This window comes from Equus caballus, chromosome 18 (assembly GCF_041296265.1).
Source record: "Equus caballus isolate H_3958 breed thoroughbred chromosome 18, TB-T2T, whole genome shotgun sequence".
NCBI lineage: Eukaryota > Metazoa > Chordata > Mammalia > Perissodactyla > Equidae > Equus > Equus caballus.
This window is the reverse complement of record NC_091701.1, coordinates 48,675,114-48,701,671: the sequence shown is the minus strand read 5'-3', so window position 1 is coordinate 48,701,671 and position 26,558 is coordinate 48,675,114. Positions and strand designations below refer to the sequence as shown.

General features: G+C 40.2%; 1 protein-coding gene across 5 annotated transcripts in view; it reads left to right on the top strand.

Annotated features, from left to right (window-relative positions):
- The window catches only part of STK39 (serine/threonine kinase 39), a 277,088-nt gene that overhangs the window by 55,927 nt on the left and 194,603 nt on the right, over positions 1 to 26,558 (top strand). For all 5 annotated transcript variants that reach the window (XM_023623086.2, XM_023623085.2, XM_070241166.1 and 2 more), the window contains exons 3-5: positions 13,409 to 13,517; positions 16,636 to 16,777; positions 18,221 to 18,276. In XM_023623086.2, coding sequence (XP_023478854.2) covers positions 13,409 to 13,517; positions 16,636 to 16,777; positions 18,221 to 18,276 — 307 coding nt within the window. The remainder of the gene's footprint in view (positions 1 to 13,408; positions 13,518 to 16,635; positions 16,778 to 18,220; positions 18,277 to 26,558) is intronic.

Here is a 26,558-nt window from a genome sequence, read left to right as displayed (position 1 = left end):
ATTTGTTGGTCATTTTGGTTTTCATAAATTGCAAAATCACCTACAAATTTCAGTTATTCAAAATATTTCAGGGTAACTTGTATTTGGCTAATAAGAATAGTTTTTCGTTCATGGCAACTTGTGCCTCTTATTCTAAATGAAGTACATTGCAGAAATAATTGGAGCTTGTCAGTGTGGATATGACTGAGGTAGCGTTGGACGGTTGAAGGAACATTTGCTTTTGGCTTAACTGACTCATTATTAAATAAACTGCTTGGCAAATGGTTATTAGTTGCCCAGCAAACTGTGAAGGGTTTCAGAGTTTAATCTCATAAATATAGTTGTCGTTCTGCTTGCCAATTTTCTTTTTTTCCTTTTGGCCATTTATTTGAGGATAATAGAAAACTGCAGTGGAGGAGTTAACTGATTGGTTATCCCAACTCTAATCCCAGTGCAAATATTAGTCCAATAGCTCCATACAAGCTACAAAGTATAATGACAGTTGGCTCCAGATGAAGAAGGCTTTGTTACGTTCTACATTGGCAATGGAATGCCATTAACAAGGGCTTTTTGTCTTTCCTCAGAATATAGCTTTTATTTCAGGCTTAATTACAGTACGCTATAGTATAAATTAAGTACAAGGGTAAAGCTGTACTTTTCCAGATCTGTTTGGCCTTACATTTTAAATTAGGCTACACAGGGCGTAGATTTCACGGGGAATGAAATAACAGACTGCCTTCTAAAACTCAGATGAAAGTAAGGGCTTCCTCAAGTTAATGTTAATTCCCCCCCCCAAAAATTTGCATAAATTTAAGGCTTTTACCCTCTTCAAAATCTCTGCTGTGCTTTGTTCTTACTGATATTATGATTGCACACTTCTGTTGCTTGCTATCGTGGTGACCAATAAAATCATGCCTTTGTCATCTGACCAGTTTTCAAGGTCACTTTCCCTGAGTGGAAAAGGCACTGAACAAACTGTGGGGAGAGTTGGGTCCTGCTTCTGCCACTAGCTTGCTTTTTTAACTCTAATCAAATTACCTAACAGCTCTGCCCTATTTAAAAGAGAGTTGAATTGGAAGATCTCTGAGATCCCTTTAGGAGACCTCGAATTCTGTGGCTATACTAAGAATACATTAATTTTTTTTTTTTTAAGATTTGGAGTATAGATTTAAACTTTTGTAGTGTTTGGAAATATCACTGAAGAATTTCCCCATGATAGTTGTATTTGATTGTGGTGCTTTGTTGGAGGTCTCACAGCCATCATTTCGCCACTAGGAGAATATTTATATGTACAGAATATGTATAAAGCTTGTGTGTACTTGAGTCTAACAGTTCTGGAACCAGCTTTCTGGGCCCATGCTGTGGTCTCTGGTCTTTACCAAGCCTGCAGTTGCCCAAAGCCTCTATGTTTTCCCTCTGCTGGCTTTTTATCAGCACTCCGCTGCCAGTGATGGTAGCTGTGTAAGGGCCCAAGTGGAGGTCAGCAGGGAGACTGTTTTTCTAGGCTCTTTCTTCTGTTTCCCTGGGACCAGGAAGCACAGCAGTGTCATTTGGAGGTGCTGTAATTTAGGCAGAACTGTCGGTGCAAGGACATGTGCTTTATGACTTTGTGTTTGGCTCTGTCAATCTGAGGTCTTGGGATTTATGAGATTGCTTATTAGGAGTTAATTTATTTCTCTCATTCTTTTTTTCCTCCTTAATGCCCATGTTGTATTAATGGACTATAGAATATATGCATAGTTATCTATTTTTCATTTAAAATGTATATTGATTTATTGCTTTGATCTTTCCTTAATCTTGAACCGTCGAATTTTTGATGTCTTGGTATGCCTAGAGATGGGAATGGCTGTGGTTCTTTAGGATGTCCTACTCTCAGGTCCTTTACAAACAAAAAGAAATGGAACTCACAGTATAGGCCACCCAGTGTTGCCTGGTCTTTTGGCCTAGCTTTTGGTACGTGAGATTGTGTGGAGTAAAGTTGCTGTAATCCTTTCCATTTCTAATACTGCTGTTGCTCACACTTTTATTATCTCTGTGGGTTCACAGTTTGGCAGTGTTTGGACATCCGGTATCCTAATAATCCTTTAATTCCATGTGTGTGTGTGTTATATACAGGTCAGTGCTCTGCATCATTTCACAAACTGCGCCATGTGTTAACTGGAAGCCATTGTTCTTACAAGAAACAATGGTTACTGGAATCCTTATCTTGTGAGAGTGTTATGTCATAGAAGTCACAATTATCAACTATTTGCTGGCTGTTGGAACATTGGCCTCCCCTGCTGAAACTGTGTCACTTCCCACCCCCTACTTTTTGCCCTGTCTCTACCCGCTATACCCCGACTCCCATAGTAAGGTGGCATTTACACACAGAGGTCAGATCTGATGGCACAGAACAGCTTTGGACAACTGGCCGTGGACTGTGCTTCTTTGTGTGTTGGAGGCTATCAGTAGATTTTCCTCCGATCATGAGTTTGTTCCAGGTTTTGCTGAAGAAAGATTCAAGTGATTTCATGATTTCTCGAGCAAAGTGTTAATTCCAGTGCCAGCTTCTCTGAGAATGAAGAGAAGAAAAAAAATGTTAGATGAGCTCATTGGTGCTAAATAATTGGTAATTTAAATAAAATTCATACTGTTAAAATGGGCATTGTCATATTCCTCAAAGATAATTTGGTTTCATGTCTAATATACATTAATTAGCTTGGTGAATACTTAATGAGTTCCTACATTGTGTTTAGGCCCATAAAAAGGATGAGTTTTGGGTGTGTATATGGGAGAACAAAGGTAGGTGCTTACTGAAAATTCATTTTATTTTGATAGCAATTAGATTAGAATACCCTAGAATAAATGTTTTCCTTGGCATCACATGAATGGCATTTAATTCATCTTAACTAATTATTTTCTATGCATGCTGTTAAATTTGCACGTATGTTTTAGACTTTGGCCTTTAACTATATCTTAATCTCTCTAGGTATGATGATGTTGGTGGTTAATTTTTGAGGAGCTAAGGGGGTGTTACTGGTCTGTTCTCTATTCCTGACCATCCCAACTTAAATGCTTTGATAATTTCTGAGATTTGTTAATCCTGTATTAGTTGTTCACCCCGTATTTGTTAATTCTACAGAGATGTGAATGACTGATTATAATTAGTTTAACACCCTCTTGGAGATATTTGTAGTTTTGGAGCAGAACTTGTTAACTCCATAATTATTAAACCCACTAGATGCTAGGCACTGACTTAGGTGATGGGAAGACAAAGAGAGTTCATGTTCCATGGGGAGCGCTTGAACTCGTAAAGGAGTCTTCATTTTTGTGTTGGATTGGTGAGGTTTTTTGAGCTAGGGGTATCTTTCTGCACCTTTTCCTCTGTTTGTCTGGAAATGGTTTAGCAGATTGCTAGGTTCTCTGATGTGTAGTCCATTGAGGCAGTTCTTGCTTTCCAATAGGAATTTAAGACTTGCCAAATGAGTCTGACCCACTGTCCTGCAGACTAATATATTCTATGTGAAGATGGCCTTGAGGTTTTGTGAGAGAGCTTGGTTCTCCGGTTTGTGGTCAACCTCAAAGGTTAGGGATGCTACTTGAGGGCACACTTGGCTTCCCTTAAAATCTATTACATGACTGAAGAATTAATCTGCTTCTTCTGAAGTCATCTGTCTTTTTAGTCTCCATCACCAGGTGACAATGGATTTCATAAATGTGAACGGTCCTTCCTTTTATTTATCCTAAAACCCACTTTTTCCACGCTTCAGGCTACTCTCCCTTCTTTTTACCCAAGGCTTGATGAACATTGTGGTTCATCACCGTACTTGACTTTCTGATTTTTAGACTGTAATCGGTATCCTTCTCAATTTTTTCCTCTAGACTTGCGTTCTCCTATTTTCAGTCTGTTTTTGGTAGCTGGTCACAGAAAACTGAGTAGCATTTTCTTATTCCTTCCCATTCATCAGTGCCGTCCAAGCTTACAGTTTAATTCCTAGGGGTGGGACAACTGTATGTAAAGGAGAAATCATGGCCCTGGGGCCAGGCCAAGTGCTTATTTCTTTAAAGAGAAAGAAATGAAAGAAAGAGAATATCTAGTTAAGCGATTAGATTATGAAATAATGTATAATGATCGTTAAAATATTTTAGCTTGCAATGACTGACAAATGTGAGCAAAGTCATTTCAAAAAGCAGTGGCTACACAAACATGATGAGTGCTGAAACTTGTGGTGGAGGGAAAAGAGCTCCCTGGCTCACAGGGCCTGCGCGCTTCACTAGGATTAGCGACTTTGGCCCAATTGGTTTCACCTCTGATCCTCAGTCTCCCTGTTGGTTCAATAAGGAATCATACTTGATGGCAAAGATTTATTATCATGACCAGAGTTCTATGATTCTTTGTATTTAAAAATTAATTCCTTTAACGAAATTGCTTTTTAAAAATCACTTGAACAAAAACACTAATTACTAGCAAATTAGGCTTTATAATTTAGAGTCAAGTCACTCCGGTATTGTGGCGTAACAATAAAAATCCACTGTAAATTCATAGATTTGGGTACACGGTGTGCCATCTGTTTCTCCTGTATAACTAGTGAAAGAGTTTCTCAGTCTCGAACTGGGAAAATTCTGGCGTATGTCCTTCTCTTCCTGTATTATCTTTATAAAGGTATTTTACTCTATCTTATTAATGTTCATAGATAAGTCAAGAGATCTCATTCCTCAGAGCAAAGCCACTGCCCTTATTTTGCTTTATGCTGTAGTGTTATTTTGTTGATTATTTCTCATTTCTCTTGATCTGCTGTTCCCTCCTTACTCCCCCTGCCTTTCCCCTCTCTCCCTCTCTTCCTTCCTTCTCTTCAGAGGCATGAATTAGCTATGATTTATAGATTATTTTGGAGAACAGAGCTCCAGATATTCACTTTGCCTAATGGTCATTTGAGAGAAGACTTTAGTTATCCCCTAACCATTATCTGACACAGGCTTCTTTCATCTTTTTAAAATTAGATTATGACGTTTGCGGACCTCTGAGCCGTTCCTCTAGGCAGAAGTGTTTCTTTTCCTTTTAATTGAGATTTAAAAAAATTAAAAAACCCCTTTTTGCACTGTTTTACCTAATCTCTGTAATTATGTTGATAGTTTTGCAAATCTTGTTTATTGTAGAAAAAAATTATTCTAGTTTGAGGACATCAGCTTAAAAAGCTGGAAGCTGTAATGTGTGGTTTTTTTTATTGTATCAATGAAAGTATTTTTCCATTTTTTTTGAACTGAAGAATTTTCTAATTAGTGAATTAATTATTCATATCCCAGCTCATTCCTCATCATACGTGGTAACAAATTGCATTTGGCTGTTTCTTGTAGGGGATGGCATTAAAATGCAAGCCTACTTCACTGAAAGTGGTACTATTTTGAGCATTTCAGGTCTCACACATTAAATTTTGTACTCTCATTTGTCCCTTGCCACTTAGCTTTGTAATTATATTCATATGACTTGGTGTTTGTATTTGCCCAAGTATAGTCCAATTGAGGGCAGGATTAGAAATGGGAAATTTTTGGATATTTTGAGGACATATGTTTTTAACAAATTAGAGAATAAATACCATATCTATGCAAAACTAATTTATTTTTACAGCTCCAAAGTTACATTAGCTTAGGAATATGTATGATTTGGTTGGAGAAAATTTTCGTTTCTGGAACGCCAAATTTAAGAGTTATCTCATAGTTGATTCAGATAATTAAATATACTAATTGAATTTATTTTTAAGTGTTCTTACATATTTGCTAGAAATGGCTTGCTAAAATGTTTAACATCTCATTTTCTTTTTTCAAAAAGTAAGCAGAAATTAATGTTGCAAGGACACTTATATTTCTGGACTTGCATGGGCTCAGTAACAAAGAGACCCAGCACATACTCATTTTCACAGTAGGAAAAAATGAGTAAAACATTCCCAAATTCAGTACAACTTCAGTTACGTCTTATTTTTTTTTTTTTCATCTCACTTTTGCCACCCTCACAGACTTCTGGAGAAGGTCGTTGCTTGGGTTGAGACACATACTTTTGTTCTTTCCTACGTTATCTTCTTTCTTATTTCGGTTTGGTTATTTACACAATTAATTAGGCTGCTGCTGAAAAAGAAAGACTCTGAAGTACTCAGGGAGAAGTTTGGAGAGTGTTAGGCAAGGTTTCTGCCACTTTTGCAAGAGGATTGTTCCTGGCAGAACCCTAGACTGCAGAATGTTCCCAGGCGTGGGACACGGGACACCACAAAAAAGAACAAGACACATTTCACCTCACATTCTCATCTTTTGATGATGAAGCCAAATACAGCAGCAGTGCTGAAGGTTGGCCTGGAGGTTTCCAGCAGCATAAATTGGCTGACACAAAAATTCTTCATGTTTTGTTTTTAATGCAGTTCTCGATGTTACTTTTTTCAGTACTTTCAATCATAGACAATTAAATGATCAAACCACACTTGTTGATAGCTGAGCCTTATTCAGAGTTCATAATGGCCAACCTAAGTGCCTTCAGAACCCATAAGGCATTCTTATTACCATTTGCTGAAGAACTTTTTTAGCCAATTCTGAAAGAAAATGGCGCTTCCCCATTGAATTTTCCTATAGTATTTCAACATCACTCTTTTATTCTTTGCTTTCTTCCCTCTCCTTGTTTCTTTTGAAGAAAATACCTATACTAGCGGCTTCTACATTTCCATGCAAAATTCTTTATTTTTTTAGACAGTTTTTGCAGAGTACCCAACTTTGTGACATCATAACCAAGCGCGTAGGCCCTGGGATGTACATTCTCTTCTCTCAGCAAGTAGACATTTACCCATTGTGATTTCCCTGCCGATTTTGAGGGATTTTCCAGACCACCAACTCCCAGGACACTTTACCTTTTATAGCTGCTCTCTCTAGTTTTAAATACTTCTGAACAAACACTGATTAAGGCTATCACAGAATTCATGCTTCCCTTTTCCTAAATTTTTAAAAAATGGTTCCCTGTCTTCAAAATATCTAGACTTTTCCCAGTTCTAATCCTGCCTTTAATTGGACTGTACTTGGATAAACACAGATATGAAATCATATGAAAATAACTACAAAACCAATTGGCAAGGGACATTCGTTGATTCTTTTGTAGGTGGTACAAGTCAGAATATTTGACTTACTCTTCCTTGAGTAGGATTTTCCTATTGATACTCTTATTCTAAAAGAGGCAAGAGTTTGCTGCATATGTGGTATGTAACTTTTTATAATTAAAAAGAATCTCACAGTGACATTTTTCATGATTGAAAATGAGAGTCTAGGAAAATTCACTGCTCTTATAAGAGCTTTGTCAATCTTTTTCTTCCATTTCTTGGCTGACTTTTGAAATCATTAATGTTTTTTTTTTTCTTTTTAAAAAAATTATGCTACTTAAAGTATTGGGTTATTTATGAAGATTGGTTAGGTTAGCCTTCCTAATGATGCCGATGTTATGGAAGTGAGAGCTGGAGAACGACTTTTTGAAAAGAGTTTTTATTTACCAGTTACTGTCATGTCCTTTAAGGAATTCTTTAAATGCTTGGAGGGTGTTGCATGCATTTGAAAGACGTATTTGGTTATATCTTGCATTTGGAAGTGTATGTTTCATTTGATAGTATTTGTAGATCATTTATACTTTTTCCTTCTTAGATTAAGTTGCAGTGTGGAAATGTGCCTGGGAGCTAGATGTTTCTCTCAGCATTTCTCTGAAAGAATAATGCCTCTCCATGCTTGGCTTGAAAGCAGTTGGTTCTCAACCTTGGCTGCACATTAGAATCACCTGGGAGCTTTTGAAAATTTTCCTTCCCAGGCTGTATCCTAAACCAATCTAAATCAGCGTCCCTGGGGCTGGGATCCAGGCATTGGTATTTTTTAAAGCTCCCCAGGCGATTTGAGTGCACAGCCAAGGTTGAGAACTGTTGCTTGGGAATAAAGTTAGAAACAGCGTCTCCTCTCATTTAGCTGCACATGATGTTGGAGCTTGAGTAGGTTTGATTTCTTAACTAAGCCTGAGTTGGATATTTTGCCACCAATACCAGATAAAGAAGGATTTATTTAGGATTTACATAAGTTGTGAAAATATGCTAATTTGTTTAAGTATAGTTTCATATTTCGAATTCAGAATCCATTTAAACTGTTCCCTTTCAGTAAGGAAATCTTTCCTTTTAGTGCTTTGTGAATCTCGGGGTCTTTGGGACAAGAAAAACTAGGCTTTAGCCTTTTCCTCATTCTTATATCTTCAAACTCTTTTTATTTCTCTTTGTTCTGAACCCCTTGCATAAGTATATGTTTAGGCTCCTTATTCCAGAAGGCTTTGAGGCAGCATACCAGGGTGCCTGAAGTATGGCAAGGTGATAAATTAAACACAGGGTGACAGAATTAGGAAAAACACAGGTAGGGACAATGTAGATTCAGGAATGAAGCTGAAAATTCATAGCCCGGTGACCTATACATGTGTTCTGGGACACTCCCTGAGGCAGCAGAGCAGGCAGAGCATGGTAGGTAATGTTTCTGTAGGAGAAGGTGGGTGCTGCTGCCAGGGTCTGTCTTTACCTTTGAGGCTTAGTTAGGAACTTGGGACCCTTGAGATCAGTGATCAATGTGGGTATGCTTACATGCAAAGGAGGAACTGAGACTTTTAACATTTGTGTTATGTGCTGGGCGTTCAGCTAGGAGTTTTATAGATCTCATTTCACATATTTCATGACAATCCTCTGTAGATGGCATTATTAAGCTCCTTTTAGAGAGACTGAGGCTCGAAGACAGTGGATAACCTGCCCAGGTGATCCAGCTGGTCAGTGGCATAGCCAAGCTGCAAAGCCAGCTGTGTCTTACAGTATAGCCCTTCTCTCTGTGGCTCGTTGTGGGTCACATCCCTGTTAATCAGAGTGCCTGCTTGTCCTCAGTACTATTTATAGGAGTAATGATTTTTTTGGGGGGGGACACAAATGCTACATAGTAGTACTAGAAAATCCCTCATGAATATTTAAACAGTTTTTTTTTTGCATTTTCCCAGGTTTTTGTTGTTTTCCACCCAACCCATCATATTTTCAGGGTAGGGTATTCTGTGTTTTTCGTATCCCCCACCAAACCTCATTTGTCCCATATGAGAGGCCTAGATCATGCCCTTGTTTGGTGAATTTGGCTGGGCTGGTGCAGCAGCAGTGTGTGGGAGTCCCTCTGATCTGTCTTCTGCCTGCGTTGCTCCCAGCAGAGGGATGCTGCTGTGGCTGCCACTTCAGTCTTAGCAGATGGAAAGGCTTTTTACTTGCTCCCGCGTTTGGGTTGGTTTTCCCACTCTTGTGAAATTTCACTTGTGATGTGTTTCAGATGAAGCTGCATGAGGAGATCCAGCTCTTTAAGCCACAGGGAAGATTAACTACTGTGCCATAGCCTGGTTTGGCGCTGGATGACATGTCTGGGTCTTATTTCACTAGACTTCCAAGGGAGCCACTGTGTTATATTCCTTGACTATAGTTTTGGCAAATGTGTTGCCTGGATTTCAGAGTTCTGTGAGTTCTTCCAACTTTGACCTCATGTTTTTTTCTCCCCTTGGGTTTTTTTTTTTTTTTACCCTTTCCCATAGTTGTGAAATTCAGAACACAAACACTACAGTCTCCCGTATTTCCAACTTTGCTTCCTACCCCTTTCTTAAGGTCAGACTCAGCTAGGTGGTGCCCCTGGGCCTGCTCTCCTGCTCAGGCCTTCTAACCTCATCCCCTTCATTGCGGCCCTCTGTGCTCTTTCCTTTCACAGTCTCTCCTCCTGAGTGCCTCTCTGTCTGCCTTCTACTGCATTGCCACTCAAAGTCTGGGTTCCTGACTTGAAGCATTGGTATCAGTTGGAAGCCGGTTGGAAGTGCAGAATCTCAGGCCTCACCCCAGGTTTCCAGATCAGAATATGCATTTTCACAAGGTCCGCAGTTGATCTCTATGCACATTCAAGTTTGAGAAGCACTGCTCTAGATCCCACTTCTTACATGGATTATGTCCTAATTACGGGGAATAGAGTATTAGAACCTATTCATTCTCTAGGAAGAATTGGATAAAGAGGTTTTTTTATCATGTCCATTTATTCATCTTTGGGCAATCCTTTTGTCATGTTTAGGGACAGGAACAAATGAATATGTTTAAGAATAAATGGCTTTGGGGCTGGCCCCGTGGTCAAGTGGTTAAGTTCGCGTGCTTCGCTGCAGGCGGCTCAGTGTTTCGTCAGTTCGAATTCTGGGCGTGGACATGGCACTGCTCATAAAACCACGCTGAGGCGGCGTCCCACATGCCACAACTAGAAGGACCCACAACGAAGAATATACAACTATGTACCGGGGGGCTTTGGGGAGAAAAAGGAAAAAAGAATAAATGGCTTTGCCTACCCGTATGAGTGAAGTTAGGGCATTGGGAAAAGTTAGGATAATTTGTTGATAGACTTACCAAGGAAGGATTCAAGTAGCAACCATCATCACTCTTTTGAAAAGAAATGGAAGGGGTAGTTCTGTGGAAATGCTGTTTGATTCAAGAAATATTTATAGTTTTCAAAATATAAAATATAAAAAATATATGTTTGGGCTACTGTAACAAAATACCATAGTCTAGGTGGCTTACAAACAACAGAAATTTATTCCTTATAGTTCTGGAGGATGGAAGTCTGAGATCAGGGTGCCGGCGTGGTCAGCTGGTGGCGGTCTTCCAGACTGCACACTCCTCACTACTTCGCGTAGCAGAAGGGGCGAGCTAGCCCTCTGGGATCTCTTTCATAGGGGCACTAATCTCATTCATGAGGGTTCCACCCTCGTAACCTAATCACCTCCCAAAGACCTGCCTCCTAATACCATCCACTTATAGGTTAGGGTTTCAACACATGGATTTTGGGGAGGCACAAATATTCAGACCATAGCCAAACTATGCTAACAGGTACAAAATGAATAAATTTTGTACCTCTCTAGAAGGCAACTAAATAAAAAGTCTATATATAAACTAAAATAAGTGTTGGATAGGTAGGTAGAACACCTAGTTCTTCTTTCTTTAAGTGTATTTCTACCCTGTTTGTGGAAATATTACTTATTATGGGGGTTCAATGATAGCACAGGTCATATCCCAAGGCGGAGTGACTGGTGTTTTTTCCTAAGGCAGGTTTCATTGTGTCTTTAAGCATTAGAGGCTCTGCTGTGTGGAAAGGCCGGGCAGTAAAATGGATGGCGTAGGAGTGGGGATAGGGGCCCCCTTGCCAAGTGGTGAAGAGAGCAATGATGCTACTTGGAAGCTGAATGGGGCTGAGTGGTCAGACTGACGCCAGTCCACTCCTAGGTCCCCCACCTCCTCTTTGATGTGCCCTCACACTGCACCTGGAGTTGTATTAGTAGGGATGGTATCTGTGTCCCCCTTTTTTTTCTTTAAATCCTCAGGACCTTTAAATGTCCAACTGGTACCTCTAAGACCCAAAACTTCAGAGGGATAGAATTTGGTAAGTTATATCCATAGATTTTCTAAAAGAGTTTCTCTCTCTCTCTCTATCATGCACACACACACACACACACACACACACACCAGTTTGCTCACTATGATGTCTGAGAACCTGATGCTCTAGATAGGAAGTGATTCCAGCCATCTAAATGCAAAGGGCTAAAAAACATGTTTTTCCAGACTCTGTTCCAACTTTGCTTCAATGAAAAAAATTTTCCTTTCATATGAGCATTGATTGTTTATTTGCATTTTGATTAATGATTTGAAAGTTTGGAGTTAGAAAGTAGGAAGGCATTTGTTTACGTTGACTATAAAATGGTGAGAATGTGGAGCACACATACTTTCAAAAAGCGTTATTCTGATTTCTGTGAACAACAGGGACATCAGCTTAAACTGGACCCTACCTAATGCTGCTGGCCCTCAAAGTGGGCCATCCACACAATGAGCAAACGCTGGTGACTTGAAATAGGAGTGGCCTGGGCAGTGTTCCATTTCCCCTTCAGAAGTGTCTTAGGCTATCAAAACCTAACACCAGAAACAGATGGAAACTGGACCTCAGGTTTCAGATCTTGTTCAAAGGACAGGAGTTGCCGAATTGAAAAGTGTCAGATTTAGAAAACCTGTAATCAGTTAATGGATGAGGGAAATGCGGAAGGTTAAGTGTTGTTACATAATAAAGAGAAATTAGAAAAATTAGTGATTTTCTTAGTTTATCCTTGGTCAAAAGCAAGGTATGTATATATGTTACGTGTCATAGTATTTTGGCCAAGTTATCTGACTGGGGTCTTGTTAATTTGAGAATTAAGTAACACTGGGTCTGCAAAGATTTCAGCCCAAATTGGAATATTCTCGTCGGGCAACATTAAGTTAACTCAGAGTTAACTAGACATTTATTATTACTGAAAATACTTACAGGATGCATAAATATACTTTTCTTTCATCATAAATGCATAACAACATAAAGGAGGTTTCTTTGATGACTTAAGTTATTCTTGTGGCTCTTGGACAACACCTTGGGAGTGAGTAATGTGGTTCTGGTAACTTTGATTGAGGGTTAGTATTCGACTGAAGCTTTATAAGAATCATCTGGCAATAAGTTAAAACAACCATCCAAAACCGATATGAACTTGACTATTGCAGAAAAATGTGGTTTACTGAAGTTGCCCATTTGTTTGATTTCAAACCTTTGTTGTTTTATGTCTTTATAGAAAACGTTTTTCTCCACAGCAGTTTCCTAAACTTGGCATATGAAGCATTATCTTCCTGCATTGTTAATATGGATTCAATGGTGACACTTTATCTACTGCAGGACTTCTCAGAGCCCTTGACAGTACTAATATTCCCCATGACTCTTAGAGTGCGATACAGTGTCTGATATTTTCTAAGCTTATTTCACATTACCTGCCAACTCCCCTGCCTTTTTTTTTCATTGATGGAATGTCTACCATGAAATATAGTTTGGGAAATGATGCTCTAGCATTTTCATATGTATTTTCTCATTTACTATCACAGCAGTCCTGAGAAACAGAAACATTTTTTTTTTTGGCCCCCTTTGGATGAGGGAGGAGCTAAGACCCACCAGAGTTCAGGCTGACACCAGGACCCAGGTCTCCTAATCGCTCACTCAGGCTTTTCTCTCTCTGTCATGGCCTTCAGTTCCGTTGGGAGGCACTTAGTCGTGGCAGGGCCCTGTGCTGGCAGAGTCGGACAGTATCTGGGTGATGATGCCGATTTGAAGTTCCTCTGTTCTGTGGTTGGTCCATGGTCACCTGTAGAGGCCTTTCTAATTCTAATGAGTTGATGATGAGGGTGAGAGAGTTAGTTCTCATGTAGCTTCTTCGCACTCATGGTTTAGGCAGCCCTTGAGGTATGCTTTTAAGCATGAAAGGTGCCCAGATACTCAACTGTGGTTCACTTGTGTTTTGCTCCCCGATTTTCACTCCATCATGTTATATCATGTTTTTCTCTTTTTATAGAAAGAAATTCAAGCCATGAGTCAGTGCAGCCATCCCAACGTAGTGACCTATTATACCTCTTTTGTGGTTAAAGATGAACTTTGGCTGGTCATGAAATTACTAAGTGGAGGTAAGTGGGTTTTGTTATTGTTTGTTTGCTTGTTTTTTTTTTTCCTTTTTGTGTGACCAAGCATATTGCATAAAACTAGATTTGATCTTCTTACTCCCGTATTTAAAAGCTTTGCTTGGTTTATTATTTGCTTCAAGAACAAAGTCCAGGAACCTTCACATGGCTACTCAAAGCCTTTCACAGTTCGGCTGAACTTCCTAGACTGTCCTGGCCTTCCTGGTGTAGGGGAGGCTCACCGAATACCTTCTGCATCTGATGGCTCGGTGCCCTCCCTGCGCTGTTCCTCTGCCCTAGATGTCTATCCGTGCTTCTCCATGTGCTTAAGTCCTAAAAGGCTACGTCCTCTCTACAGCCACCCCTTCCTCTCTTCAAAAGATTTAATCAGTCTTTCCTCTTTAAACTCTTTGTTTTTAATATTATTCAAGTCCTTAACATATTGCAATATAATGAATTATTTCATTGCTGTTTATTAAAAGTTCTGTGATGATGGAAATGTTCTTTAGCTGTGCTTTCCACTTTCTACTAGTTACTGTGGCTCTTGAACACTTGACCTGTGGCTAATGTTACTAAGGGACTGAATTTCTATTCAATTTTAATTAGCTTATATTTAAATAACCTCAAGTGGCTAGCGGCTATGGTATTGGACAGTGCAGATTTAGATTGTGGACTTCATGAGGAAAGCACGGTGTAATGAACTTCTAACTCATTGAACCTGGCACCCTGGGGGTGCTCAATAAATGTTGTTTCAAATGAAATGGGGAGAAATTTCTGCATGCTAAATTATTTGCTTGCCATGTTGATCAGAAGTGACACTATTTTCATCTTAGGTTAGCACATGGGAAGGGAAGTAGCTTTCCCACTCTAGTCTCAGATCACTGAAGTTATAAAAGCCATTAACAGTTTGGTTTATAAGGCAACTTCACATTCTTGTATTTTATTTCTTTTAATCTTTTAACATCACTAGTTGAGAAAGAATGATAATGATAACCGTTAACTTTACTGGACACTTGCTCTCTGACTAGGTCCTGTTCAATGCAATTTACTTACCTTATTTCATTTAACCTGGACAACACTCTGAATGGCAGGTTGACGCCACCATCCCTGTTTTTCAGGAAGTACACCAAAGCTCCAGAGAGTTAAGCAGCTTGCTCACGGCCACACACATGGTAACTGTTAGTGTGGGAATTTGTGAGTGTAGGACATGTTGCCTTAAAAGCTATGCTATGCTGCAAATATTATCACCTTCATTATACGGCCCCGAAAATTGAAGCTTAGGAAGACCAAGTGATTTCCTTTGTACCACTCAGCATACCCATGTCTCTCACTGTTTGTATATCTTTCTGAGATATGAAGTATGGTGTAGGAACAGAGGAGAACATTTCATGGTGCCTGGACGGAGCCAAAAGTGACATAGCAGAATTTCTATTGTCAAGCCCATTTTCATCTGCAGACCTAGTTCCAGCTAAGGCTGAATCAGGGAGGCATTTTAACTTTTTTTTAAAAGAAGCTGTCTTTGATCAAGCAGAGGCCCAGAAATGAGATGATGAATGTGTTGTAATTGCCTTGGGTCTGCTTGTGTAGGTCTCGATGGGGAGCCTGGGAGAGTTTAGTTCATTTCTGTTCCCAGTCTTGTCAATCCTATTAGTCATTGTTTCCTTGAGTGGCTACTTTAATTTTTAATTAAAAAGGAGAAGAAAAAAAGGAGAAAAAAAAAAGAGAAAAGAAGCCTAGCTGGAGCCAGCCTGCAGTGTTGAGTGTGGGGACTGCTGCTTGGTTCTGCAGTGGCTGGTGCTGTGTCAATAAGAAGACCTTAACTTAATCTCTTCCTGTGGGGTTCCACCAACTCTGAGGAAACGAGAAATCTTGGTGAGCTGGGGCCCTGGATAGCCCCAAATATTCTGTTCAAGCTGAGGACTTTATTTCCTCTCTTTATTTTTATCTCAGCCTTTTATAAGCTTGAGACTATCCCATCTCCTTTCCTGAGAACTTGATAGAAAATTTCATTGTCTTTTTAAAGGAATCTAATTTAGTCTCCCTGGGCTTTAGGTAAGAGGAACAGGTGTTAAACAGCTTTCCACAGGTGAGGAGAATGTGGGCAAATGTGGACTCTTGCTCAGTTTTCTTTCAGCAGGCCAGAAATGCATACATGCCTGGTGTGGTATAGCCTTAGAAGATAAAAATAAAATGTTTTTGGGAGTTTCGTTTTCTAAATGATCCAAAAATCCAAGAGTCAATGAGTAAGGAGGTGTTTCGTTTCTCTCTGAGGGGGAAAAGATTTGCATTTGTTTTCTTTAATATTTAGTCATATCCAGTCTTTTCAGGAGGGGTGGGTGCCTGGTCTGGTGCAGTAATACTGCATGGGGAAACTCAATCCTCTTAGTTACTCACAGAGGGCCTCGAGCCAAATGCAGGTCCTGAGGTAAGCCATTTGTTAACTTCTCAGAAATGTTGAACCCTCAGGTAATTACAGCTTTTAAAATGACCCAGAGATTTGGAATATTAATTAATATGTGTTGAAACATGAATTCACAGCGCCAAGGATACTAATCTGTTTATAGTAACAAAGGGCTGTGTATTTATTTCATTGTTATAAAAGTGAGTACATGACGCATCAAGTAAATGAAAATAAAGATGGCCTAAAGTCACAGGAAGGACTTCTGGTTATAAGCAAGGATCTAGAGGCGCATGCTTTTTTTCTCGGCTCCTGCCTGTGCTCTAGACGTTAATGACGGTGTTCAGCAGTTCACTGCTGTCTTTTCTCCTGGCCTCCTGTTCCTCTTTTTCAGTTCAGACATCTGGAACCGTCTTTTGAGTCTGTAACCAATTGTATGTCTAGGGAAAAGGGACCAATCCTGAAATGGCCCTGACTAGTCTTCTGGTTCCTGAGCCAGAATCCTCTCCTTAAGTTCACACTGAAAGTGCTGTTATAAACTTGGACGTAGTGTTTCTGGTCATCCTGTGCCATGCAATTGTTTGTATGTCTTGGGAATATTTGTGTTAAATGAACAAAAAGCATGTTTTGCTGTTCCTGTTTAATTTCCTCAGTAGTGGAGCCCTATCTGGAAAGGTAGTGAAGGTGTCTACACAAACTTTTCAATTCTTCTGTCCGTCCCCTTAGGTTCAATGTTGGATATCATAAAATACATCGTCAACCGAGGAGAACACAAGAACGGGGTTCTGGAAGAGGCGATAATAGCAACAATTCTTAAAGAGGTTTTGGAAGGCTTAGACTATCTGCACAGAAATGGTCAGATTCACAGGTATGATTTCTGCAGAGATGTTTAAATTCAGCTGTTTGTATCTTTAGTCCTAGTTTGTAAAGTATATTAAGGAAATACATATTGCAGGTAGGTATCAACATTATTTCTAACTTAGGCCGAATAGATGGGAAAAAAGTACTTAAGGAAGAAACAAGACAATAAATTTTGATGAATTATATTGGTATCCTCAGGATTGGTTTATCTGCTTTCATTGAAATAAGAACAGAATATAAAAGTACTGAGTGGGCTCATTAAAGAAGTCAGTGAACATACTACTCTTGAAGTGTGCTCAGTCGAACTGGATAGCATCTCTAAACGTCTAGTACAGGCAGAACTGTTCCAAACATCGTAATAGGTTAATGATTTTTGACATGAGGTGAGAGGGAAGGAGGAGGCACTAAGTTCATCTTCTTTTATGACATAAAATGCTACTTCCTTAAATAGCCAAACAGCATAGAATATGAGTGCTTGATGTTTCAAATGGGTTAGTACTACTTGGGCTTTTAGGAATAGTTGCAAATAAATAACCATTTACTAGTAAAACTAATATTGTATAAGTGAGGTATATACTAAATGATATCTACTATATATTTCAATAATTAGAAAAAATATTCCTTTAGAAATCAAACTTATAAATTGTCATTTTTCTTTTTTTCTTTCTTTCTTTTTTTTTTTACTGAGGAAGATTGGCCCTGAGCTAATATCTGTTGCCAATCTTCCTCTTTTTGCTTGAGGAAGATTTGCCCTGAGTTAACATCTGTTGCCAATCTTCCTCTATTTTGTATGTGGGTCACTGCTGTAGCATGGCAGCTACCAAGTGGTGTAGGTCCATGCCTGGGAATGGAACCTGGGCTCCTGAAGCAGAGTGCACCGAACTCAACCACTAGGCCACTGGGTCAGCTCCATCATTTTTCTTTTTTAAATAGTAAGACTTCTATAGAGTGAAGAAATGTGCTATAGAATATCATAATTAGTGTTTATAATTAGTATCTCCCCAGAGCAGAGACTGAGCAAATCCATTGTTTACGAGGCTGATGGGACTAATTTGGAATCGCACCGCAGGCAAATTTAAGTGGAAGTAGAACAGCTTTACATGGAGTGGGCTTTAACTCTTAATAAAGTGATGATGTTGCGAGGTGATGGATAATCTCTAACTCTGTAAGATAAACTAAAGAATCTACTCACTAGTGGTTTAAGTAAAGCTGGATGATGATTTCACATAAAATATTTGTTACCTAAATCCTAACCACCCCCTAGGAGCAAACTATAAAGTCACAGTGGACCCTTGTAACTTTCAAAACCTGTGATGAAACTTTAATTTTATAAAATAGTAATTATGTCAAACCAGCTGCATTATATGATGTGTTTTAAAATCTTCCTGGGTGAATTAATGTAATATAGTGTCTATACACCACAATTCATTCTCCATTTTTTTTCTCGTAGAGATTTGAAAGCTGGTAATATCCTTCTGGGCGAGGATGGTTCGGTACAAATAGCAGGTAAAGCTGATAAAGATAAAATTCTTTGCTTGTTTACGGAAGTGTTGCAGAATCGTTCCTAAGAAATGAATAAATGCGTGTAATCTGTTTTAAGAATGCATCTGGGCTGCCCCGTTAGAGAATATTTGGGTCTGAGGCAGAACATTTTTCCTCTTGTTTTGATAGGTCTTTGTTAGATCATCCTATAAATAATGCTATTTTAGTACATAGCCTTTTGATGAAGAGCAATTTTACTTTTAATTTTATTATATTTTCCACCTTTCACATTGAATAATGGCGATATTTATATAACTGCAAGAAAAGCACTTTTGCGAGTTTTTGGATGAGTTTGAAAGTTTAAAGCATTGTACACATTAATTTAAAACCTTTATCTCTGAAGAGGTGGCTGAAAGGATAGTGGACTCTTAGAAGCTAGGGCTTATTTTGCTCTTCAATCTGACCCTACGTGGCTGTTTCTTGACAGATGGTGGGCGTGCCGATGCAGGATGGTTGCTGAGTGAATGCATCCTTCTATGTGCAGAACCTCTCATTCTGTTCTTGCTTCTAGAGTTCCTGAAAGGCCTGGGATAAAACGTAGCCATGTCCACGTGAACTCTTGTTTTAACCCATGTCCGTGAAGGTCTGTCTCAGCAATGCTCAGCCATCACTGCTTTTGACATTTTTGGCTGGACAGTCCTTCCCTGTCCTGGACTGTTCCTGTCATTGCAGGGCGTGTAGGCTTCTGGCTTCCAGGCATTAAATATAAATAGCAGCATGTCCTAGCAACATCCTTGGTGAGAATCTCTGGTCTTGCTTCTGTTGTTGAGGCGTGTTGAAGTTTGCCCCAAATGTTTAATTAGCCACGTCTGCTGCTTTTTTGAGTTGGAGTGGAAGAGTCTTCTCTTCTAGCATAATTCTAAGGTTTTTGCATATCTAGTTATTAGACCAAAGTTATCAAAGTCCTTGCTCCCAGTCTTGTTTCTAGACAAATCGGAGGACCTAGGGTTATTATTAGAAATGCGGGAGTTCAGCAGAAACCAAACACACCCCCAACACAAAGGATAAGCCTTGAGTCATCTCTTTGATTCATCGTTTGCCCCTCTCTAGGTGCCAGAGAACCTGTCAGGGAAGGCCCTGGCCTGTATGACGGGCACAGTGCTGACCTTAGGCTCTGTGTTCAGTTAGGTCCACATCGGGGGCTTTTATTTATTTATTTTTAAAAGAGAGAAAAGATGTTTTGAAAATACAAAAGGGAAACTGAGAATTTGTTTCAAAGCAAATGTTTCTTCCCTGGAGAACTAGTAATGAAAGTGTCATCTTTTCTTAGCCCTCCCCTTTGAAAAGATAAATTTAGTCAAATACAGTCCTTGGTTTAAGACCCCTGGAGAGGCACTCTGTGTCTCAGTTAAGCACAAAGGCTTTGGAATCAAACAGGCCTGATTTAATACCCACTGTGCAACTTGGGGCAAGTTATTGCCTCTCTAAGCCTCAATTTCCCCACCTGTGAGATGGTGATGATAATGCCTGTCATTCAGGAAGACGCAGATTTCCTGTGCAGCTGCTGAAACTGAAGATGCAGGCCCCTGTAAGAGCAGTGTGTCTCCAGGAGGAGCAGAGTGTTGCACGTGGAGAGAAGCCAGTTTGCAATCAGGAGGTATTTCTATGTAGGCATTTTTGTTAAATTGTCTGAAAAGATCCTAGAAGAAAGGACCTTAATCTTTAAGACTCCAGTGAATTGAAATGAATTTTTAATTTTAAAGAAATACACACATACTTAATTTTATATGCATAATTCTGTATTCGAACTTAACCACTCAGCCATGGGGCCAGCCCCCTGTATTTTATTTTTTAAAGAGGATCTTCCAAATTGTGCAAGGTTCATGATCTGTGAAACCCGCTCCACCCCTGCTTATAAGGTTTTTGCAATAAGTAAACAAATGTCAGAGATACTTAGTTCAACCAAAAAAAATAAAGGGCAATAGATAGGAACAGATAGTATGTATAAGCTTATTTATTGGAGCATTCTTTGTGATAGCAAAAGACTATCCCGGTTAAATATGGTATATGGTATATGTTATATCGGCATTATGGAACACTCACCAGCTGTAAGGGAGAACGGAGAGCTCTCTATGCACTGACCTGAAAAAAATTCCCCATGCTACGTGGTTAAGTGAATACAACAAAGTGAAATGCAATGTATATAATATGCCACCTTTTGTGGAAGAAATGGGGATAAATAAGAATATCTCTCTATATTTTTACAAAGAAACACTAGAAGCATAATGGGCAGTGGGGACTGCTTAGTGTATACCTCTTATAAGATTTTGAATTTTGAACCGTGTAGAGGTGTGACCTATTAGAACAAGTGAAAGGAAATGACTCAACAACCTTAATAAAGTCTCAATAAGTCAAAGCCATTTTTAAACCTTTTATTATGAAAATTTTCAAACATAGCCCAAAGTACAGAAGAGTAGGAAGAACCCTCTTGTACCTGCCACCTGGCTTCGGTAATTATCATTCTTGGCCATTCTTGGTTCATCTATCTTCCCACTCCCTACTTTGGTGGCTTTTATCATTATTAATGCTGAATTTTGCTCTTGAGCCATCTAAGTTAGCTCCTTATGTGTGCATCTCTTGTCCTTACTCTAGAGAGTGGTCTTTATACCCTAGGCTAGGGGCATTCTGAAGAACATACTTCAACTAAGCAAGTGACAACAGAAACAATTCATAGACAAAAGCTTCAAACCGTCCAGCACCAGCGTAGTCTAGTTGTTAAGATACAGGGTCTGGGATTCACTGGCTTGGTTGAAATTCCCAGGTCACCACTCAAGCTCTGTGACCTTGGTTAAGTTTCTCACCCTCTTTAAGACTCAATTTCCTTAAGGGGAATATAATCCACCTCATCTTTTTTTGTGAAATCAAATGAAACTCTTCGTCTTTAGTGATCTTAACAGTGGGTAGCACACAACAGTCATGCAGTAAATATCTACAGCTGCTGCTCCTTCTCATCCGACCATCATGACTATTACTACTGTTGCTGCTGTTACTACAACCAGGGTCACACTGACTCCTCCTTGCACTACCTGGAGAGCACATGTACCTTGGATTTGTCTTGCAAGAGCGTCCGGTCTGAGGGGCTTTATGAGTTAGAAAAAGGTAATGGTTATTAATTATGGAACTTGGAAGTTAACTTGTCATTAATCGTGCTCTACGCTGATGAGGAAGTGCAGCTAATTTTCTCTGTTTTGTGACGGAATGATATTTCTCACTGAAAGGGTCAAAACAGCAGTGATCTGCCTTTGAAATGCGAAGGCAGCTCAGCCCCTGCCTCATTCTGCCTCTTGTTTCTCTGCCAGTCACTTCGTCCAGTCATTCTTGTCAGATTAATGATCTGAGCTCCTCCTCTGGGCCTTCTGGAGCACATTGTCCTTTTTGTTTTTTTTCTTAGTTGGGATCCCCTGAGGTAAGATTTCCTGACTTTTTCTCTTTCTCAGAGGCCTTTGGGTTTTTTCCTCTCTGTGGGTGGTGGTGTTGAGTGTAACCCAGCACACACTTGCATGTGGGGCTGCTGGGTTCAGAAGGGCACACGCAGAAAGCCACCACCTGGTTGCTGTGGGGATTAAATGAGTCAGTGTGTAAAGCACTTAGAACACTGCCTGGCACGTAGTGAGGACTCTGTGTGCAGCCGTTCTGGGTTTTCCTTGATATCCTTTCTGTGTGTGTGACTTCATGCTTGTGTGATAACACAAACTGGAATGCCATTCCCCGGATGTATAATGGGGGGTGGGGTGAACAGGCATTTAAATGTGCACTTTCTACATCTCTGGTTAGCTTGCTAGACTTCACATTTAATTTTCTCTACATTCTCTGACCTGAGCACAACATTGAATTCATACAATATTTAAAATTAATTTGTTTTTTTTTGGTTTTAACTATGAAATAAGATTGTTGCCTTAAAAAACATTGATATTTCCTTGGAACAGGTAGATGCTGCTTCTATCCTCATTTTAGGAGTTTGACTTTCTTGGTCAGGCAGTTGATTGGTCACTGCCTGAACAAAAACTAGGACCAGGAGTCTTGGGTCTTTTGCTGGCATCTTTGTCTGGTGGGTGAAGTAGGGGAGGACGGTGAGAGAATCGAAATCCGTCTTAGCAACAGCAGAGCCAGACAATCTCTTTTTGTTGCTACCTATTATATTTGGACAAATAATACATTGCTTTGCTCAGACAGTCTGTGCCCTCTTCCCTTTTACATCTTTATGCTTTTTAGGCCCTGTTTTTTGAAATAAAAGTTAAGCAGGGGAGAAGTTTATATTTCTTTGAATGCAATGTTTATTTGTTTACCTTGAGAGTATTATGAACATTGTTTTTAAAAATAGAATTGCTATTCTAATAGAAAACTTTATTTTTCTTAAAAAACTCACTCTACCCCATAAATATATATTCTCTTTCTCAGAACTTATTAGCAAAGGGGAAAATTTAGGGGCCTTGTTCAGACCACGAGAAACTCTCGCCTTATTATGCAGCCAACAAGTGCGGTGAATATAGCTAAGATGTTTGGTTCTGTTTCCAACAGTGCAAATTCTGCGGGGATTATATACGTTTCTCTTGACTGTGGATATAAAATCAGTAACTAATATGAATTGAGTGCTTCCTATGGGCCAGGCTGGGTTCCACATGCTGAGCGCATTGTGACCCATTCAGTCCTCACCACAGCCCCATGGGGAAGGTGCCATTTTATGTCCATTTTACAAATGAGAAACTAAGGTGCAGAGAGAGGAAGTAAGTGGCCTGGATCACATATAGGCTAAGCGGTGGAGTCAGGCTTCAGATTTGGGCAGTCTGGCTCCAGAGCCTGTGACTCCACGTCTATGGGATTTCCAGGGAGAGCATCCTAAATCTGGATTTAAATGATCTGTTTCTGATGGAAGACCAACAGCAGTCACCAGCTCTCTGACATCCCTGCCTAAGCGGATTCCATTTTGGGCCAGGGAACGTATTCAGCACCTTTTTCCTTCTTGCTCCTTCAAGTTGAGACAGCATCACTGGCCCAGTTTTAGGGGACAGGAGAAGCAATCATCTTAGGCTTCATTTGGTGCAGGATTAAGCACAGTAGTGAAACCACATTCTTTTCCGATTGGGAAGCCTCAGATTTGATGTAGTGAATTAAAACCTAAGGACTGCCTACTCGGGTTTAAAAGAAAATGCTGTGGGGCCGGCCCCATGGCCAAGTGGTTAGGTTCGTGTACTCCGCTTTGGCGGCCCAGGGTTTCACTGGTTCTGATCCTGAGCGCAGACATAGCACCACTCATTAGGCCATGCTGAGGCGGAGTCCCACATAGCACAACCAGAAGGATCTACAACTAGAATATGCAACTGTGTATGGGGGGCTTTGGAGAGAAGGAGGGAAAAAAAAGAAGAAGATCGGCAACAGATGTTAGCTCAGGTGCCCATCTTTAAAAAAAGAAAAGAAAATGCTTTACTTCTTATTGTATCTTCTGTGCTCAGTGAACTTGTGTGTGTGACTTCCTGATAATAAACTTGGATAGGATGCCTTGGTGAGTACAATAGTTTTTGCTGCAATATGTGGTAGAGGGAGTGGCTATTTGAAAGTCATACTCTTCCCACGGCCTGGCATTTTATTTTCCAATTTGATGCTCTGTCATATTGTCAGGAAGAGCTTAGTGATTTGTCTGGCAAGTGACTAAGCCTGTTTGTCCGGAATTAATGAGAGACACTATTCTAAGCAGACAGAAATTCATATAAAACAGGTCCCTTTGGGGTGGTCACTACAAGTACATTTATCTTAGTATTCTTTTAAATAGTGACTGGCCTTAATGTACTTGAAAAACTTGACTTAAAAACATTTGGTTTCTGAAGAACTTTCTAGAAGCATGCTACTGCATTATATAAGGCAGCTTTCATGCCCATTTTCACTTACTTTTGCTTTTTAGGTGTGTGTGTATGTGTGTGAACGTGAATTTCCCATCCCTAGTGTTTCATAACAGAAATCAAATCTGGTATTGAGCTAAGGCAGCCCAGAACTCTAGGAAGTTATCATCACATTATCTCAGTGTATGTGAACCCATCCAAATTAAGCTAGTGCCCTAGACTTTTCACTGTCTAAGGCATACTGGTATGACGCTGGGTAGCATCTCTGTCTTCTGAGAGGGAGATTTTATCCTTAGCCTTTGAATACATTTGCAGCTTCAGTCTGCATCTTGAATACTGAAAACTCTGGACTAAAACATGCAACTAGACTTAACTAGACTTGACTTGCTCAGATAGTATTTTCAAAGAGCCAGAGGAAGGTGTGCAAGGTGGTTTTTATAGCCGTAGCTACTAGGTTCTTTCCTTGTCCTTCTGTGTTCTTTGGTTTTGGTAAAGTGCACTTTCGTGGGGGGAAAAGGAGTATTTCTTTCTTGTAGGAAAGAGAGGCTGCTGCTGCGAGCAAAGTAATATGGGCTCCCTGTGTGCGCCCAGGGCAGCCTCTGATTAGAATCAGAAAGCCTGGAAAGCCCCTGAGGTGTCTGAATCAGGAAATGATGATGTCATCGATTTATGAATGCCATGGCCTCGAGCGTGCGCTCTGACACCACACTGCTGTGGGTCGAATCCTGGCGCTGCTCCTAGCCCTGTAGCCGACTTATTTAACCTCTCTGCCCCTCAGTTTCCACATCTATGCTACTGGAAAATACAAGAGAGTTAAAGGGGTTAACACACATTCCTTTTTAGAATTAGTTAGCTCGTATTGCTTTTGTATTGAAATGGGGTGGTGGCCTTTCATTATTTAGGGTGTCATTATTAGCAGGTGGTTGAGGAGGCAATGCTGTAGGCCCCCACATCTGACCTCCTGCCATATCATTTTCTCTCTTTCTTTATCCCGTTAATTTCCCCAATATCACTAGGTGAAAAATCTGCCATGTAAATCTGACCATATACTTCTGTTACATAAAATTTAAGACTGTTGCTGATGGGGTAAAGCCCCAGCTCCCTGGTATGGCATGTGCAGTCCTGCCTGTTTCTCCAGTCTCATCCACCAGTGCTTTTCTGCTTCACTTCTTCGCGATCCCCCTTTTTACCTGGTTCACTTCTTTTTCATGACTCAGTTCAGGGCATTCTTTCCTTGAGGAACCTTTTCTCATCCTTTCCTGTACCCCCCACCCTCAGGGCACCCTACTCTGGTGGTTTGAAAGTGCCCTACCCTCACTCCAACCAGGTAGCCTATGGCACGGTACTGAAATTAGGTCTCTACGTGCCTCTCTTCCCTCCAGACCTTATTCTTATCAGCGGTAGAAAACGCTTTTCATCTCAACACCCCCAGTAGTGCCTGACACATGGCAGGTGTTCACGAACTTTTGGCCAGCGTGATCTGAGCTGTCTCACCAGACTCTGCATGGGCACGCGCTTGTCGCTGGTAGAGGGTGCATCTGTAAGGCAAAGCTGAAAGTCCAAGCAAGTAAGAATATATCAGCTTGACAGAGAGGGAGATGAAAATATTTAAAATATTTAGGTGCATATACTAGTCCCTATTTTTAAGGCTGAAAATACTTTTTTAACAAACGTTTTTCAGCTTTGATTTTAGGCAAGCTCTACCTTAGCCGGCTAGCAATGAAACGATTGGTAAGGGAGAATGGAGCAGAGCACAGGAATTAAGAGACATTGGGCACACTCAGAAAACATAGTGTGAGTGCACGTTGAAATCACTGGGGAGTGTAAAGGGCTTTATAGTGAACCAAAGTATGCGTTTTGAGTTTCAGAAAGTTTATGATTATGTGAATTATGGTTTAACAAATTATGCCAGAATCCTCATATGTTCATATTTTTTTTTGGTTTAAGTAAATAGGGACAGCAAATTAATGTGACTCCCTGAATTTTGGGATCTTGACAAATGGGAACATTTGGTGAAACCTCTAGCATGAACCAAGAATGCAATCAATTCTGGAAACTTAGTTTTCCGTTCCATCTGTACACCATCGGTGAGACATACTTGGGGAGATTTTAAGCAGCTTCCCATCCTTGAACAGCTGCTAGCAGTTGTTTGAGCAACAACTCAAGGAAGTCTTACTGGGTCAGCCCAATGGGGGAGAATCGCTTTGCTCTGCTCTCCTGATGGAATTTTTCCTCAGCTGTGCAAGTTTAGCTGCACTGGGGACTGGCTCGAGCATCAAGGAAGAGTGTCTAGGAGGACATGAGGCAGATGGGCCTCCGTCTTTCTTCTCTCTCCCTCCCTCCTTCCCTCCTCTCCCTCCATTCTTCCCTCCCTCCCTCCCTCCCCCCCTTCATTTCTTCCTTCCTGCCTTT